General features: G+C 40.2%; 1 protein-coding gene across 1 annotated transcript; it reads left to right on the forward strand.

Annotated features, from left to right (window-relative positions):
- Nucleotides 1–11549: 11549 nt before the first annotated feature.
- LOC143039789 (alpha-2C adrenergic receptor-like) lies at nucleotides 11550–18106 on the forward strand. Its single transcript, XM_076210033.1, has 2 exons — nucleotides 11550–15478; nucleotides 18062–18106. The coding sequence occupies exons 1-2, from the start codon at nucleotides 14777–14779 to the stop codon at nucleotides 18104–18106; spliced, it is 747 nt and encodes a 248-aa protein (XP_076066148.1). The 5' UTR covers nucleotides 11550–14776.
- Nucleotides 18107–18540: the final 434 nt, after the last annotated feature.

Genomic DNA, 18540 nt, shown 5'->3' on the forward strand with positions numbered 1-18540 from the left:
TTTTGGATCGTACTCCCTTGTCGTGCAAACTTTTTGTCCCCTGCCCTGCTCTTGCACGCCCAATTGTTTTCCACTGGGTGACGTGGTGTTGTGCCAATATGATGCCTCGGACTGATAAGTGTATCCATGCTGCGGTCCCGTCTGCGGCCTCTTGCGGTTCCTGCGGCCTCGTGCTTCCGGTTGTCGGAGTCGCTGTTGCGGTCGTGTGGCGGCGCGTGCTCGGGGTTTTGTGGAGCGAGCGTCGGACGTGGAGAAATATTTCTTTAATAATATTTCTGAATATTTGGTTTGTATTTCTCCAATCGAATCCACTTACATTTCTTTCATGTGCCTATATATATTATATTTATATATATATATATATCTATATAATAAGTATATATGTATATATATATATATGTATTATATATGTATTTAATATATAATATATATGTATATATATATGTATGTATATATATTGTGTCATGACCATTTAGAAAATAATACCTCTACCTACTGGGCTTCGAACCCTCGCCTGAAGCGGCTTGTTTTTTATAAGGCCGAGGGCACGATTGTACGGCCTTCAATTATGAAAAGCAAGTCGCTCAGGCGAGGGTTTTCGAATCCCTGTAGGAGAGTTTATTTTCCCTATAGTATATACACACATATATTCACAAACTCACACACACACACACACACACACACACACACACACACACACACACACACATATATATATATATATATATATATATATATATATATATAATACGTGTGTATGTATGTATTTATGTATGCGGAAGGATGGTGAGATAAAAATAGGGAACTGTTGGGGATTTTATTCCTGACGTTTCGTTCCTCACCAAGACTTCTCCAGAGTACATACACGGCCCCAAGCCGTCAACACCCCATATACCCGCCGAAGTCTCACATTCCACCACGGATCGACCTCACCCCTCCCTCCACCTCCGCCCTGCCTCGTGAAGTATTAAGCAGCTTGCCGTTCCTTGTTAATTTGATAAAACCCATCGCGGTGGTTGTTGTTTGGATGGGAAAGCGATGTATGCTGCTTCAGTTATTTTTCTCCTTTTCTTAGGAACTCCTTTCTGTAGAACCTCTATTTTGTCCCTGTCCGGTAGTTGGCCATGCCTGCATACATGGATCACTAGCAATTTTGATGTGTCGGTGGGCCCTGACGTCATTTCTGTGCTCATTTGTCCCCGATTTTTAATACCTCTGCTGGTTTCTCCGTTGTAGCTCATAGGACAGTTTCCAAAATGGTAATCTTTTAGATGACGCTATTTTCCTCTTTGTTGACCACGACTTTGTTTTGGATTTCTTTGGCAATATCTCCTGTTTTTGTTCCTGTGGTTGAGTGCAATTTTGAATATTTTTTTATTTTTCGGCTCTAGTGAGCAAATGTCCCAACTCGCCTGTGTGAATCGAGTTTGATACGGAGAGATATTTCACGTTTTCTTCTGTCAATTCTCGTCACGTTCTCCTCTGTTCCTTATGTTACTTTTTGCTTATCTTTAAAACCTTTTCTTTTTATCGGTGCAACAGCACTTTCCGGATACCAGATTTTTGGTGAAAACCACTGAAAATGTAATCAAATCTCATCATGGTTTGTGGCAACAATAATTTCACAAATATAGATAATTATTTATCGGACACATAACATGGTTTGTTTAATCATATTGATTCATATATCACAAAAATGCTACGCAAAATAAGGGTACACGTCGGTAGGTGGCGTGTTCGTACACCATAAAACCACCTAACTTTTACCCTTAAACCCTTTCTTTTCCGTGCGCATAATGACTGTCTAGAAAAAGAAAACAAACAAATAAAAGTTAAGAAAGTAAAGAAAAAAAAAAATGAGGAGGGCGACGCCGTTTGGGAAAACAAAATATATTCGGCCGTTGGAGAAAAATTGAATTTTTTTTTATTATCTTTGAATTCGACTATATTACAGCCCGCGAAAATTAAAATATAAGTAACCAATATTTCAACATTTGGTAAAATTATACAATAATTTTATATTTACATGCTTTCTCCTTACAAAAGGCTATCATAGTTTGAGGCAAACATTAATTTCACAAATATAAATAATATGAACTCATACAATTATTTGTTTAATCATAGTAAATTTCGTTACAAAATGCCAATTCTATGAGGGGAGACTACAGTAGTGGCGTGTTACCCCACCATACCCCTTTAACCCTTAACCCTAGCCAAAATAATATTTTTTGGAAATGAAATATAGTTATCCAAGTACATGGAGTGATAGGGTATCAGAATATATATGGTTATGGGAGTCTATCTCCAAAACACTAGGAAGAATTCGTGTACAAACATTCAAACAAACAAGCAAATAGTGTCCCCTTAAGTCGCTTAGCATTTTTGTGACATAAGAATTAATATTATCAAACAAACCATTGTATGTGTCCATAAATATGATTTATATTTATGAAATTAATGTTGCCACAAACCATGATAGCTTTTGTAAGAAGAAAGCATGTGAATGTAAAATGATTGTATAATTTTACCAAATGTTGAAATATTGGTTATTTTCGTTTGATTTTAGCGCGGGTGGAAATTGATTATTCAAGATGTTTTTTACCACTACTTCGTTATAGTGGATCTATATTATATATATATATATATATATATTATTATATATATATATCATTATATATGTATATACATATATATTATATAGTTTATGATGTGAATTCCACAAAGAATTGTTTATCTAACGAACATATATATATATATATATTTATATATACTAGATATTATATATACCAGTATATATTTTTTTATGATGAGGGCTTTGCTGGGTTAAGTGGCGGGAATATAGATTCTGGTGCCCGGAGGTGTTGTGTTACCGGAGTTTGCCGTGTTAAGTGCGTAACTGGATAAAAAAAAATATATTATCCCTTCAACACAAATTACCACCCTTGACTGAAAAAATTCGCCGGGGTTTTCTACAGCACGGAACTATGTAGAAACCACCTTTAGAAAATGTTGAATAATGGTAAGCAGTGACTGTTCTGTCAATATCTTAGAGAAGTCTGGCTGTCCTATTTACTATATATTTATATATATATATAAATATATATATATATATATATATATTTATATATATGATATACAATATGTGTGCGCTGTGTGTATGTGAGTGTGGGTTTATGTTTGTTGTGTGTATGTATTTATGTGTGTGTTTATGCTGTGTGTTTGTTTTCTTAATGTAGGCAAGCCACGCCTTTTTTTTCAATAAAGATGCTCGGCAACAATTCCAGCTTTATTTTTAGTTATAGTTCTCCCTAAAGAAATATTGAGCTGAATGTCCAGAATCGGGATTTGTCTGGCAATAACCTTAGAAATAGTCACTGTTAATTATCCACAAATACTGCAGGACATCTCACGCGAACACGGTTCTTCATTTTCTCTCTTTTTTGTGTCATGATGCTATATCTGATATACATAATCACTCTAAATATAATTACAAAATATTTGGAAAATGTTCTTGTTCATGCGTTGAAAGGCCACAGATGCAGCTCCACAAGTGTAGGTAGTTCACTCAAGGTACGAAGATAAAGCAATCGCAATCTTAATTAGTTTCAATTTCGACCTAGAAGCTAGGTCAACCATGTATGAAAAAACTTAAGGGCTGCTTCTTGTGAAATAATTTATTTGGCGAACGGTAGAAATGATAATTCTGGTTTGAACAGATGTAATATTCTTCTAACACTATTGTAAATTTGTTAGAAAGGGTTGATGACTAAGCTTTCAAAAATAGGTGGGGAAAAGAAAGAATATTCTTAAATTATATCACCATTATTTGCAACACATTTTTTTTTATGCTTAAACGTAAGAGAATCCTACAGCATGATATAAAATCCACTGGGTCTTGCAACAATTAATTGCACATCCAAGGGAACAATATAACTTTTCTGTGCTTCCAGTAAACGGAAGCCAAAAAACGATTTATATTCTCCAAAGTGACAGACCAAAACTAACGACATTCAATAATATAAAAATCCGAAGAAAAAAGATCTACGATTGTTTTCATGTCATTCACAGTGGGATGTCGTGTATCGATTGCATGGAAAATATGAAACATTAGTTATCGTTTTTTGTACCCTTATTCTTCTTGCTTAAAAAAAAAAAACAGTCCGCCAAGGGCAATCTCTTGATTCTCTTGACGAAAGAAAAGAAAATGGAAATTCCCCCCACCCCCCAAAAAAAAAAGAAAAAAAAAGAAGAAAAGGAAACAATGTTTTTGAACAAAGGTTCGCAGGAAAACATGAATCATTGTTTAAGTATTTAGAAAAAAAATCATGTGGCACATATAGATACTTCATTGGAGAACACTGATGGATACAACCCAAGTAGGTTGAACGTAATCTTTGAGAAGTTTTTGTAAGTCTTTGTCCCTGGTGTGAATTTCTACATTTGCTATGTTTGTAAATGTATCAGAATGTAATAAGTGACAGGAATTCAAAATATGACAAATAGGGCAACACCATTTTCAAAGTGGAGATTTTTGCACCAAATTGTTTGTGTATCTGGAAATCCAAGTTTAATTCCAAAGTGATTCTCTAATTCCAATCCGACTCTTGAGTGCTGAATACAACCTTAAGTGATTTCTCTTCTCAGATAGGGTCCCTTATTATTGAGGCTGCGCTGTTTTAAAATAAAGAGAGGAAAGTGTACCTATTGTCTGTGAGTTCCTGCAAATGTTTTCTTCATTCCACAAAATCGTCATAATTATTCCCCTCATTCAAATTAGCATCAGACATGAAGCATATTTCCTGCTACTGTATCAAAAATCTTTTTCCCTACTTCTCATGTTGCTATCTTCTCCCTATCATCTTGAACTTTACGTCTGGTCTATTTCATTTTACGTCTCGTCTATTTACACAAGAAATGAATAAAGGGGTGTATTTTCACCATCGAACTTTGGTAGGCTATGTTCTTCTCTAATTACTGTTATTAGATTGTGGGGAGGCATCGTGGATGATGAAGATGTTGAGCTAGAAGTGTTCACTGTAGCAATTGTAGTGGGAAATGAAGACTGGAATAAATTTAAGTCATTAATACAACGTTGCCAATTACTTCTAGTTCTATGTAGAAAAAAATATTTTAATAGATCCCCTTGCACGAGAAACTAAAACAAGTACATACTTACATGTGATTTAAGTAATTAGATTTTACTAAAGTACTCACCAATTATGAGATACATCACCTTCCGACAATAGAAAGACCAGTACACTTAAGTGTACTTAAATACACAATCACACAAATTCACTGGGACATTTACTAGAAAACCAGACCACTGTTAACGTTGATTCATTGAAACACGACTCAAAAGAATATTGAATATAAAATCACGATGAAATATAAAACTAACACAAAATTTATGTAATGTTTACGTTCGTTGCTCACTGTTTTTAACACTGGTGCCGTTGAATGTCTTGGTAGAACATAAGGACATCGAGGAAAGTTCGATCAGTTGACTGTGGACCCGGCGAACGATACTTCAAGGTCCTCCTGATGTGCCGGCACACATATCGAAAACGTGCGTGTTGGGTGACGTCACTGGTGTGGTCAGATTTGTGATGACCGTGACATAAGCACGGCTGTGGTGCAAAGGATTACGGCGAGACTGCGGCCACAAGTTGGTGATTTACTGAGTGTCAATAGCAGCCGGCAGCGTAAGAGAATAGTTGTGCCAACCTGACGATTTGTATCAGTAGCGAGTGGTGCACGTAGGAAGGTCTAGCTGGAGGCATATCTATCAGTGTAGACGTATCCGTAGAGAGGATCTCCTAGCAGTATAACGTATAGAGAATAGTAGAACTGCAACTTGATCTAAAGGCGCGAGTCAGAGAAAGAGCTGGAAAGGGGCTTGTAGGGTAGTTGAAGTGGAGCTTAAAACGTTTGTGACGTGCAGGCTTAAACGTTTGGAGCTGTCGTGGGAGAAGTTCGTACACAGAGAAGTCAGACGATTTTCTTCGGTGACGTGTTAACTTCGTAGCCCAGGCGGGAACTAAGACGAGCATGTACGTCGGAAGCGAGGACGTGGAGCAGAATTGTAACGTACAAAACGTGTTGAAAGGTTTGGGTGGGGAACACAGTTCCCTCGTATCTTGAATGTCCACAGAAGTAACACTAGACACTGTTACGCACTTCACTGGTTGTAGAACGATGTAAGGCACTAAGTCACTACGTAAAATTCTAACACCGCGCCACCATTTTATGTTGGAAAGGTAGCGTGACAAATAAAAACAAATTTATTTCCATTTTTGTATATTTACAAAAAGAAATTGTCCAACACTTCTGAGTAAAGACATTGTAATATAATTTGTAAACCGCACTCAGACACGTTCTTGTAGAAATATAATTTAGTCACATGTAAGTTCACAAGCCCCAAGTCAATAGTCTATCTCTGACCCTCTGTCATCTCTCCTGCCTGTCCTACGATTAAGTAGAAATTGAGTTACCCATTTCTATATATTCTATTCTTACTTTTTCCTAACTGACTTTGTACCTTCTATTTTGTCACCAATGACTTTATCATAACATTATCTATGATATTTAATTTCTGATTAGTTTATCTGACTTTTGAAATACTTCAGAATTAATTCTGTTCTAACTTCTGATTTTGACATTTTGAGCTACGCGTCTTCCGTATTTGTCTGTCATCATGGCCTATCCTTCTGCCGAGTGATTGTTCTAATGTGTCCTCAATCCCAATGACTCGTTTCCTCACACATTCTTTATCTCTGGGACCCCTATTTCTGAGTGCTCGCTACTCAATTATATCTACAATACACTACAATGCAATACAGTAAGACTCTTCCATTCTTGTGTTCCTGTGTTCTTGAGGCCAGCCTGGTCACCATTCTTCCAAAACATTCGACCTAGTAGTAGTAGCAGTAGTCTAGGAATCTCAGCTAAGGAGAGATTGTTTCTGGTAATGGGGGAGGGGAGGAGGAGGGGGCTGCTTTGAACACGTCCCTGGGGAAGAACAATTGAATCATCGTGGGAATGGTGTCAGCATGGAATGCCCGAGGATCCCTATTGGCCTTGAATTGTGATAGAGAAGACTCAAGTTCAAGGATAACTGGGGTTCAATACACTTTTTGACGTGATGATAATCTGATTCGGTTGAACGCCGCGAAACTCTTCCCATCAGGTGGCTAGGAGCCTAGGACGATGCATCTTTACAGAGGACTTTGTAGCGTGAAATTTAATGAAACCTGCCCTTGGTCCAACTCGCCGGTGTCAGAGTTTGAACCGCCATCATTTCGACGGAAAGGAAAATAAAGTGGTCATGATGGATAGGGTCTTCATAGGATCGTAGTGTCACAGAGTTCATCTGTGGTTAACATTATAGATTTACAAGCATCTGACGACCTTGAAAATAAATAACAGCAGGAGTAATCCAATAGATCTGTTAAGACTCTCTCATCTGACCCCGTGCTGTGTATAGGAGATCAACCTAAGATCTCGAAGGCAGAATACTATCTTCTCTAATTGCTGACTCCATCAATTCGTCTTTCACGGAGGTCAGACTGAAAGATGTGAAATCATCTACAATGTTTTGATGTGATTCCAGTGCACCATTCTTAGTCACTGGAAAGGAAAAATGTATTGGAAATCATGTAATGAAGATTCCCACCTAGTAGCTTGAGACCAAAAGTACCATTTGGTTTCAAATGGAAAGAAAAACCCAAGAGCCTTCGTTACCTCCGCCCACCCATTCGCCTCTAGTTTCTTGTCACGTAACGTTTCCGTTTCAAAGTTACGTTTCACGTTTCACTTACGTTTCAAGATGAAAATAAAAACTTAATTCGTACCAATATTATTTAGATAATCGCCAGAGTTGTGATAATAGTGCGGATGACAAAACTAGTAACTCTTGAGTCTCTTTCACCAGTGTTAGTGTTGTGTCGGAGTTGTAAATGGCAGTAAAGTAAAGAAATAAGTTAGTGGTGCTCGTGTCAGTGATAGTGTGCAAGCGTTAATGGATATCGATCAGGTAATGGTAATAAATGGGGTTGTTGGATATGGTGGGAGCAATTAGCATTCGAGTGACCAATTGCCTATAATGTCCGTTTTCTTTTTCCTCAGATGTCGGCTGGAGAGTTTGTTCATTTCGTTCGACGTTCATATTCATTGCGACGTTCACTTTTTCCGTAAGGAAACCACTCCCACAGTCAGAGTTGTAATGCATGAGTGAGTTCAAAGTACCTCGCTGATATTCGCTCATGTTTAATAATGCAAGCGCTAGATGTAAACGTTAGCATATTGCCCACCGGCGGGGTGCCGCGGAACTGAACAAAATGGCCAAGCGGCAATGGTACGAAAGAAAAAGTCCCACACGCTACAAAAAAGGGAGGACATGAACAAGGCACCTTCCCTACCTTAGGTATAACACGAAGGTGAATGAAATCACCTGACGACAGGCATAATAAAAGGAAAAGCCCCACCCGGCACGGAATGGGTTGATGCTTAATTCAGGGAATGTTGATGTCAAATGCAGAATCAGTGTTTCATAATATGTGGCTAATAGTAATGACAATGAGCCCCGTGTCGGAGTGGACGGGGGATGGGGCTCGTCGTAGGACCGTGTCGTGGGGGGCTGGAGGGGGGAGGGGGGGAGTGTGGGTGTGGAGAGGATAAAAGAGGGCCATGACTGATGAAAAATGTAGTAACACATTTGTAAATCACAACTAACACCACAGTCGGACGAAAGAAAGAGTTGAGTAAGCGAAACTATACATTTCGATTGCTGAAGAGGGTTGCAATTAGCAATCGAAATATATAGTTTCGCTTACTCAATTCTTTCTTTCGTCCGACTGTGGTGTTAGTTGTGAGGGCCATGACGTTCTGGATAACCTAGACGGAGGCGTCACCAGATCAAAAACCTTCTTGCTGATTCGGGGATCGAGTTCGTGGAGAGGATCAGCGGGATCAAGCATATCAACACCTCGGAGGCTCCTCAGTGCTGAATCAAATAGTTTAGCGCTGTCCTCAGCACTACGATACAAATAACTTAGGATTTCAATGAGTCAGAAGAGATAAGTCTTAAGTCATTAAATTCTGACGATAAACGAGACAAAATCATTGAAGTGGGTTTAGTGCTTGATACTTTCAATGTCTACGGGACACTACGAAGATGGATAGAATAGCCTGTTGATAGCCAGAATTAAATATAATGCCGCACTTGGCCCGGGAGGATCCCAATAAACATAGGGAGTAATTACCTCCTTCATTTACGGAAACGAGAGGAACACCTTAGCAGCGGGCAGAGTCATGAAAGAGATCAGGCTTCAGACCAGTCGTGGTCCCAGTGGATTGTGGTCTGCGACTTCTGGGGTGGAAATGAGTCTTCTACTGGTGAGTTGGCCGCAGCACTGAAGGGGTCGAGTCCATCACAAAATTGATGACCAGGGGGATTTGGGTTAATGGAGAAGGTTGGGTAGACGAGGCAGTGTTTACGATTTCGGGTTAGGAGGAGGGGGAGGGGGAGAAGGAGAGGCTGTCATTCCGGGGAGCGGTTGGGTGGGGGACGTGTTGGGGACAGTGTAGGACAGCGTGATGGGGAAACGTGGGAAGAGGGTTTGGCCGCCACTATAGCAAGCTTTCCCTTTTATATTAGAACGTATTAATTCATTTGTTTATATGGATTTATTTAATTATTTATTCATTTATTTACTTGTTTATTACACCGGTGGCGTAATCGGAAACGTGGTGATATCGCATTCGCTTAGTTGTGGGTTCGAATCCTGCACTTCTCTCAAATTCCCAGTAGTGACTGTTACCTGCTCCAATAGACCAAGCGTATAGGGCAAAGGTGACGGCTTCGGCCGCAGCTACGTGTGCCTTCTGGTGTAGAGTCCTCGCTCACTCTTTAGCTACATTTCATCTATTTGTTATTTTTTATTTTTTGGATGATAAATTTATTTATATATCTACTTATAATCCACACACACACACACACACACACACACACACACACACACACACACACACACACACACACACACACACACACACACACACACACACATATATATATATATATATATATATGTATATATATTTGTGTGTGTGTGTGTGTGTGTGTGTATGTGCGTGTATGCATATGTATATGTATGTACACACACACACACACACACACACAAACAAACACACAAAAATATATATATATATATATATATTTATATGTATATAATATATATGAATTTGTATATGTATGTATATGTGTATATATCAATCTACATATATATATATATATATATATACACATTGTGTATGTGTGTGCGTGTGCGCGTGTGTATGTGCGTGTAATATGTATTTGTATGTATATATAGATACTTATCTGGTCTTTATACATCGATTTACCTATTTATATTTTAATGTGTTTGCTTTGTTGGAACTGGTGACCACATTTATGATCACGTTCATGCCAACTAAAGTCGCTATGCACCAGTAGAACAATCAGAAAAGTACGGAATGATTTATGTTCTTGAGAAGGCCGAATATGTCCAGGAAGATGTTGAGGCAAGTTTGTGTGTGGGCCGCTGCCGTCATTCAACTCTTAAAGAAGGCTTGGTGGATCGAATAACATCCGTCTTGGGTCTGTTCGTGAGTGAAGCGTTCTAAAGGATTCACGGACTTCAGCAACTCCTTCTGTACCTGGTCAGTCGTCAAATGATACTTTTTATGTCCTTGGCACCGCTCCGGTAGTGTCCCCCCTTACACCCCCGTCCATACCGAGGGCTAATTTTCCTTTCATCATGGATGCTCGCTGGTCGAGTGGCTTAGAGCGTCGCTACCTGCGGTGGAGGTCGAGGTGACGGTGGTTCGAACTCTGCTGCCAGCGAGTTGGACCAAGGGTATGGTTCATTAGAATCCACGCTACTAAGTCCTCCGTAAGGGACTCCGTGCTTGTCTCCTGATAAGGGGAGTTGGCGACGACCGAATCATCGTTATCGTGTGTGTCGCCAGCCGATTTCCTTGACGATCCAGACGATAGTGAAGGGACTAGAAAGAGACACCAGGAAACGACACGAGTTAAAAAATAGGATCCTTGTTGCTTTCGTAGTGATAACCACGAGTCTCGTTGACCTTGATCGTGGCAGTCGTGATAACTTCAGCTATGTTGTCACAACTACAGGCTTTACAGGTTTTGTTCTGGCGTTGAACTTCGGTTGAGTGTGTGGGTGGGGGGTGGGGGGCATCTGTGGTGAGGCGCAGTAATTGTTACGGGCGAAAGCGGTGATGGAAAGAAAACTGACGTTGGCATGATCGTCCTCTGTGGCAGTGGAAACTGATGGCAAAACAGGTGGTTGTCGGGGGGGGATCATACACTGCAACACCAATGGTGATAACATTAATGGTGGTAATAGTAACAGTACTGGTGTCAAATGCACCAGCGGCGGCGGAGATGGAGGAGAAGGAGGAGGAAAGAGAAGAGGAGGAGGAGGAGGAGGAGGTAGGTGGTGGTGATGGTATTGGTGGAGGTGGTGGTGGTAGTGGTGGAGAAGGGGCGTTCAGGCTCGCTGGCTAGCTGCTTGGCTCGGAGCAGAGCTCAGTGTGTGTGCGGTGGGCTGGCTGGGTGGTTGCATTCCCAGCGTCAGTTGCCAGTCGATCCCTTCTCGGGGAGAGCGAGACCGCGAGCGTGAGATCGAGTGAGTGTGGAGGCCTGGGCACCCGACACTACAGCCTCTAAGTGCTGCTGCCCTGCCACCTTCTCTTCTTACGCTACCGGAGGACGTCCTTACACTTCCTCCATCGTCGTCGTCGTCGTCGTCGCCGTCGTCGTCGTCGCCGTCAACGTCGGGTTGTTCTCCCCCAAATCAGTTCCCCTGCTCCCTTCCCCGTCGAGAGAAAGAGAGAGAGAAAGCGAGAAAGAAAGAGAGAGAGAGAAACCTCTCCTAGCCTCTTTTAGATTTTGCCTCCTCCTTGTGTGCCAATGTCGAGGCCACAGATCGAAACGGAAGCCGAAGAGATCAAGCAAAGGTTTTGATTCAGAACGACAACTCTCTGCCCTGCACTCTTGCTGGTGTGTGGACAGACTCCGAGTTTCCACCGTCCCTTGCCTCTCCCAGTCCTCCCTAACGAAGTCCCTCAAGATGACAGCGAGTCACCACCTCGTATTCCATCTACCAGTGATCACGTTTCGTTTACCTCGGAAGTACAATTCAGGCTAGAGTTAACTATGAGACCATTCGCGGGGAAGATGACACAGTTAACGTGAGACGACACGTGTGCTTATTAGGAACCCCAAAGGCTTCTGTCACGGTTGAATGAGAGGACCAGTGGACGACAGCTTCCCACTCCAAGAGGCTACAGCCAATAAAACTGTTCGTGTCACGCGTTTGAAACTCCCCCGCCCTCCTTCCACCCTGTCTCCTCCCACTCCCCTTCCCCAAATCCCTTCCCCTTACCTCCCCAAAGCCTGGAGGGGACGCCCCGGCCGAACAGTGATGGGGACACGAGGGAGAGGATCTGCGGCACCAACAACCTCCTAACGTGACCACCTACCCCCCCCCTCTCTTCCGACACCCCCTTGACCTTGCCTGATTTCACCGTTGGTCTCCTCCATAACCACTGGTCATCGTTGTTGTTTCCGATATGCGGTGTCAAGTGGATGATCATTCGGTGGGTCAGTGAGCCCAGCAAGGTCCAGAGGTGTTGTACTTCGGGGGCGGTGGTGTTCGTCGAAGTCTGGAGATCAGAGTACCCCGGGGGTGGCGGGGATGCAAGCTTCTGTTCCCCTGGGGGGGTCCGCCAGGGAGGAGGCTATGCTGTGATGAAATGGCATCTTAGAAGTGTAATGCCTGAGAGATATGTTGCACAAGTGAGGGAAGAACTGAATTAGCAGTTTCGATTTTCTGATTATTATGTACAGAGAGCTCATGCACGTGAACACGTAAAGAGAGAAAGTCGTTGTCGATTCACTGTTATATATTTATTTTTTGTTTTAAGCTGCAACGAAAATAAGTTGAAGACGGTTTTCAGTTCTCTAAACAGAAAACAATCTTAGTTATTCGGTTTTAGTTGTGCCCATCCTACGCTATGACTATTGTTGACCATTCTCCCACATTCTCATGAACCTCAATCTTTGTAATTGTTATGAATATCCTGAACCAAGGGGTAATATTTGTTGATAAATACACAACTACCAGTACATTATCTGTTATCTGTTCTGAAAAAGAAATAATAATTGCCAGAGCAAAGTGAAAGCTGTCACCCTCAAAACTGTTTCATTAAAACAACGGCGCTATTTTTGTTTCCTGTAGGAAGAAGACTGGGTGAGGACCTACAGCTCGAAGAGAAACGCCAAACAAGTGGAGGCGTCATCCAGAAGGTCCCTCTGGGGTCAGGATCCATTGGCAGAAGCCTCGCCGTCGGAGGACACCAATATGATATACTAATTTAGCAGTGAGGGACAAACTAACAAGTTTTTGACCAAACACAGAAGAAGCAAACCCTTTAGGAGGAGGAGGAGGAGGAGAAGGAGGGGGAGGAGAGGCAAAAATATAGGAAACCAAGTGCAACCCAAGGAGGTAATGAGCAAAGATGAAAAAAGCGAAAAATTTTCCCTTCCCAATGTTTATCTTTGGCATAATCTGCTCGTGGAAAAATACACTCTGGGTGTTGTCGCCCCAGTGTAGTGACGAAAGTCAGATTGATGTTTAGAATAAAAACAAACACTGGAGACGGATTTTTTTTAAAGGCACAAACAACACATAGGTTGTACGTCACAGTACTTCTTCCCTTCCCCCCCCCGCTCCTCCCTTTGAGGGGGGAACCCACACCCTCGTTTCCAGTTTGACCTTGACTTAGACATAAAGTTTTAAACTGTTCCAGCACGCTGGTCAGGAAATCAATGTACGATAATGAATTTTGGTCATCATATGTGTATACAGAGCCCAAGTGAACAACTGGCTGTAGCGTATAGAAAAATAGCTGAAGTTGAAAAAGTATAATAATCTTATAGGGCTTATGGTAATTTGTCATGCGAGATACAGCACAGTTTTAGGGTGATACACGTACGGAAATAGCAACCGAACACGGTTATCGTGGTGTGATTGAATTAAGCGTTAACTCTTGTATTCGGAATTTTGAAATGTAGATCAGTCCGTTAGTCGGTCATAACGGTCGCGCTCGTCCTCAGTGCAAACACGACAGAGGCTGAGGACTCTCGTTCCTCCATCTCAGAATATTCCGACACTGTGTGGAGGGAGAGGAAGAACTTCGAACTCAAGGTCGCCGCTGCCTGCACGCGGAACAAGCAACAGTGGAGAAAGGGGAGAGGGAGAAGGAGGAAACAGGCTTAATCTTTACATCCTTCACGTGTCGAGGAGGAGGGAGACTGGGGAGAGGAGGAGTTATATAGAGTGAAGTATTTGTGTGGAATAGGAGGAAGAAGGGTCCCCCTTTTGACTACACTTACTCCTGAAGAAATGTGTCGTTTTGTTGAACGCGCTATAGGTAGCTCGCGTGGGGGGGGAGGGCGTTCTAACGGCGAGATCGAGGTTCGTCGGCGTTCTCGATGACGTAGCTTCTTGCGTTCTTCGCTCTCCCGGTAGTGATGCCAAGTGAAACACAAAGACGTGAAATCTAACCCTGCGTCTCACCATGGCAACCCTTCTGTTCTTCCCGACGTCATACGTTGACGGTGTCTTGATCACGTGATCTCGTATGAATATATCTTTATTCCTTTCATGCAAAGTTTCTCTAGTGCCAAGAGTCTCTAGTGCAGTTCACTATGGCATCGAGTGAATATAATTTTACCGCTGTACTTAAAGGATCAGTGATGGATGAAAGCGGTGGAGCAGGAGGAGGAGGACTGGACGATACGAGTTCCCTCGACCTCGAAAATGTCGACTTCGAGACTCTTTACGAGGGCAACGGGACTGCGTTGTCCGTTCTCAACGGAACATTCAACGGGACCTACTGGGTTTACCCGTGGGGAGATTCCATGTATCCCTCGGGTTACACCACGTTAGAGATCGTTCTCATCACCATCATCATCACGTTTGCTATGATCGTGGTGGTCGTTGGTAACATGCTTGTTATCATAGCCATTGCCACTGAGAAGGCGCTCAAGAACATCACTAACTGGTTCATCGCCTCATTGGCAGTCGCGGACTTCTTGTTGGGCCTCATCATCATGCCCTTCAGCTTGGCTAACCTCCTGATGGGGTACTGGATCTTTGGGGACCTATGGTGCGAACTCCATTCCGCGATCGACGTCCTCCTCTCCACAGCCTCCATCAATAACATTTGTCTTATCTCGTTGGACCGATATTGGAGCATCACACACGCGGTCGCGTACCTGAAGAAACGTACGCCAGAGCGTGCGGCCTTCATGATCGTCGCGGTTTGGGTCTTCTCTGGCCTTGTGTCCATCCCGCCGCTTCTCGGCTGGAAGGAAGTTCGACCGGAAGAGGAGTTTCCTAAATGCACGGTGAGTACAACAGCTCGTAGTAGATCCAAAGGGATAACTTGAAGAGTATTTGGGATTCAATGATGGGAAGCACTGGTTGGGTTTCTTTGTGGCTGGGGACGAAGGACAAAAGGAAGCTGACTTAAGTCAGTCGAATTGGCTGGGCTTCGAAATTCAAGCACACACACACACACACACACACACACACACACACACACACACACACACACACACACACACACACACACACACACACACACACACACACACATTATAAACTCACATTTTTCACCTTTGACAGATTTTTTCCACCAGATGGGGGGGGGTGTCCATCCGTACTCTTGTAAAGACTTTTTTTTTTTTTTCAACACTTGAGCAGAGTTGGAAGAAAGGGAGGAACTCCTTGCAACCTGGAAGAAGTAAAACTGCGCTCTTTCGATATTCCACATCACCCAGATTCCTCTCCTGGAAATGTTAGGATACTATCGACAATAATTCACGAATCACATAATTAGTCAGGCTCTCTCGAGTTATGAGATAAAAAAATCTGTTATGGGACTAGTTTAGGGCACCAAAATTTTACCACTCAAAAAAGAAATTATGTTCTACGTAGGACTCGTTTGTATGTATATATATTTATATGTGTGCCTATATAGATATTTTTGTGAATGCACATGTATGAGCATATGCATATATATATATATATATATATATATGTATATATATATAATAACGTGTATATGTATATATGTATGTATTTATATATGTATGTATATATATATATATAAATATATATATATATATATATAATATGTGTGTGTGTATATATATGTGTATGTATATCTATGTATATATATATCTGTGAGGCATATGCATCTGCACATGTACATGCATGTATATACATTATGGATATATACAAGTATGCCCACTCGTATTTATGTACCTAAGTAGATGTACATTATAAGCATATGAATATGTATATGTCCTTATATATGTACACGTTAATATGTGTTTATATATGTAAATAGATGTTCATATATCATGCATATGGACTGTATGTCATACTTATGCATATATGTAACATATATATTTGCATACATATATCATGTATATATGCCATAAGTGTTTATATATATATATATATATATATATATATATATATATATATATATATATATATATATATGTATATATACATACATGAGCACGTACTTATACGTATGCGTATGAAACACACACACACAAACTCACACACACACACACACACACACACACACACACACACACACACACACACACACACACACACACACACACACACACACACACACACACACACACACACACACACATATATATATATATATATATATATATATATATATATGTGTGTGTGTGTGTGTGTGTGTGTGTGTGTGTGGGTATGTACAAGTGCGAGTGTATGTGTATGTGAACTTACATGTTCACATATACGACAAAGTTATGTGCAAATATACGTCTGTACACACGTGCATGTACATTTGTATGCTTATTCTTACATAAACGTATAATGGTAGGAGTATATAAAGATATAGACATAAGTGTCAGTATTTGCATGAAAATCTGCATATATATATATATATATATATATATATATATATATATATATATATATATATATATATATGTATATATATATATATATGTATATCTTATATGGACATTTCAAACGTGATACATCCACAACAGAATATTTCATGATAGAATTCTCTCCGGATTGATATTGGAGGAGAAGGCAAGGAGACTGTGGTCAAATCATGACCTAGGACATGCCTCCCCATATAAACTTTCATGCTTGATTGTGCATTCGAGATGTCTTACCTTTAATTCTGTGAGTTTGTTTTCTGAAGATGTAACGTTCGAAATGTTTTACTGTATACTTTTTTTTTCTCCTAAGGACTGCAGCATTGCATTCAGTTTACAAGTTTTATGTTCGTAGCGAGAGGGAACCCGTGAAGCTAAGAGTGATTGGATGTGTCAGTTTCTCCCTTTGGCTATCGATTTAATTATTGAAACACTTACTGTTTTTGAAAGGCAACTGTCTCAATAATTATATATGTGTATCTATCTATCCATCTATATATATATATATATATATATATATATATATATATATATATATATATATATATATATATATATATATATATATAATAGTGTTGAAAACGACAACAAATGAATGAGAAATGAATTTCTTTCGCGATCTTTCTTGCTTTCGGAAAATAGATTTCTGTAGAAAAGAGAGAGGATGAAGTAAATTTTCAATAGACGTTGAAAACTTATATTGATATAATTAAACAGACAATACAGAAAATAAAACAAAACACAATAGAAAAAAAACAAACAAGACTAATAGGTTTCTTGAAACCTATCCGTTGGAGACGGCTGTCAACAAAAATAGGGCTCGAAATTCAGAGAACACTCACACACAGGCACCCCACGGAGGCCCAAAACTCGTGCCTAACACGATCAGCTAGGATGAGGTATCAACGAAATCGTGACAGCCAAGCTGAGGCGAGTTTAACGTGACCTTTTCAAGATTAGTCTTACTTTGTATATTTACAGATCACTCGTTTACATGTGTACACTCCAGCTGAAGATGCAGAATGATCTTTGAAACATTTTGTTTTTTCTATTGTGCTTTGTTTTCTTTTTTTGTTATATATTTCTGTATTGTGTGTTTGATTTTGTCAGTATAGGTTCCCAATGTCCATATGAAATTTGTTTATCTCTTTTCCACAGAAATATTTCCTAAAGCTTACGAAAAGAAATTCATTTCTACTTCATTTGCTATCGTTTTCATCAGAACATGCTTGAAAGAGAATGTCTTGCCACGCTCCACGTGTATATATATATATATATATATGTATATATATATATTTATATATGTATGTATATATATATGTATATATATATATATATATATGTATATATATATATATATATGTATATATATATATATGTATATATATATGTATATATATATATGTATATGTATATGTATATGTATATGTATATATATATGTATATATATATATATATAT

The sequence above is a fragment of the Oratosquilla oratoria genome, chromosome 27 (assembly GCF_046742065.1).
Source record: "Oratosquilla oratoria isolate Oo_2021 chromosome 27, ASM4674206v1, whole genome shotgun sequence".
Classification (NCBI taxonomy): Eukaryota; Metazoa; Arthropoda; class Malacostraca; order Stomatopoda; family Squillidae; genus Oratosquilla; species Oratosquilla oratoria.

What these genes read in the sequence shown, in the direction of transcription:
- LOC143039789 (XM_076210033.1), top strand. Translation starts at nt 14,777, where the DNA reads ATGGCATCGAGTGAATATAATTTTACCGCTGTACTTAAAGGATCAGTG. An exon ending in AGGAGTTTCCTAAATGCACG is followed by an intron (nt 15,479 to 18,061) that starts GTGAGTACAACA and finishes GTATATTTACAG; the next exon opens with ATCACTCGTTTACATGTGTA.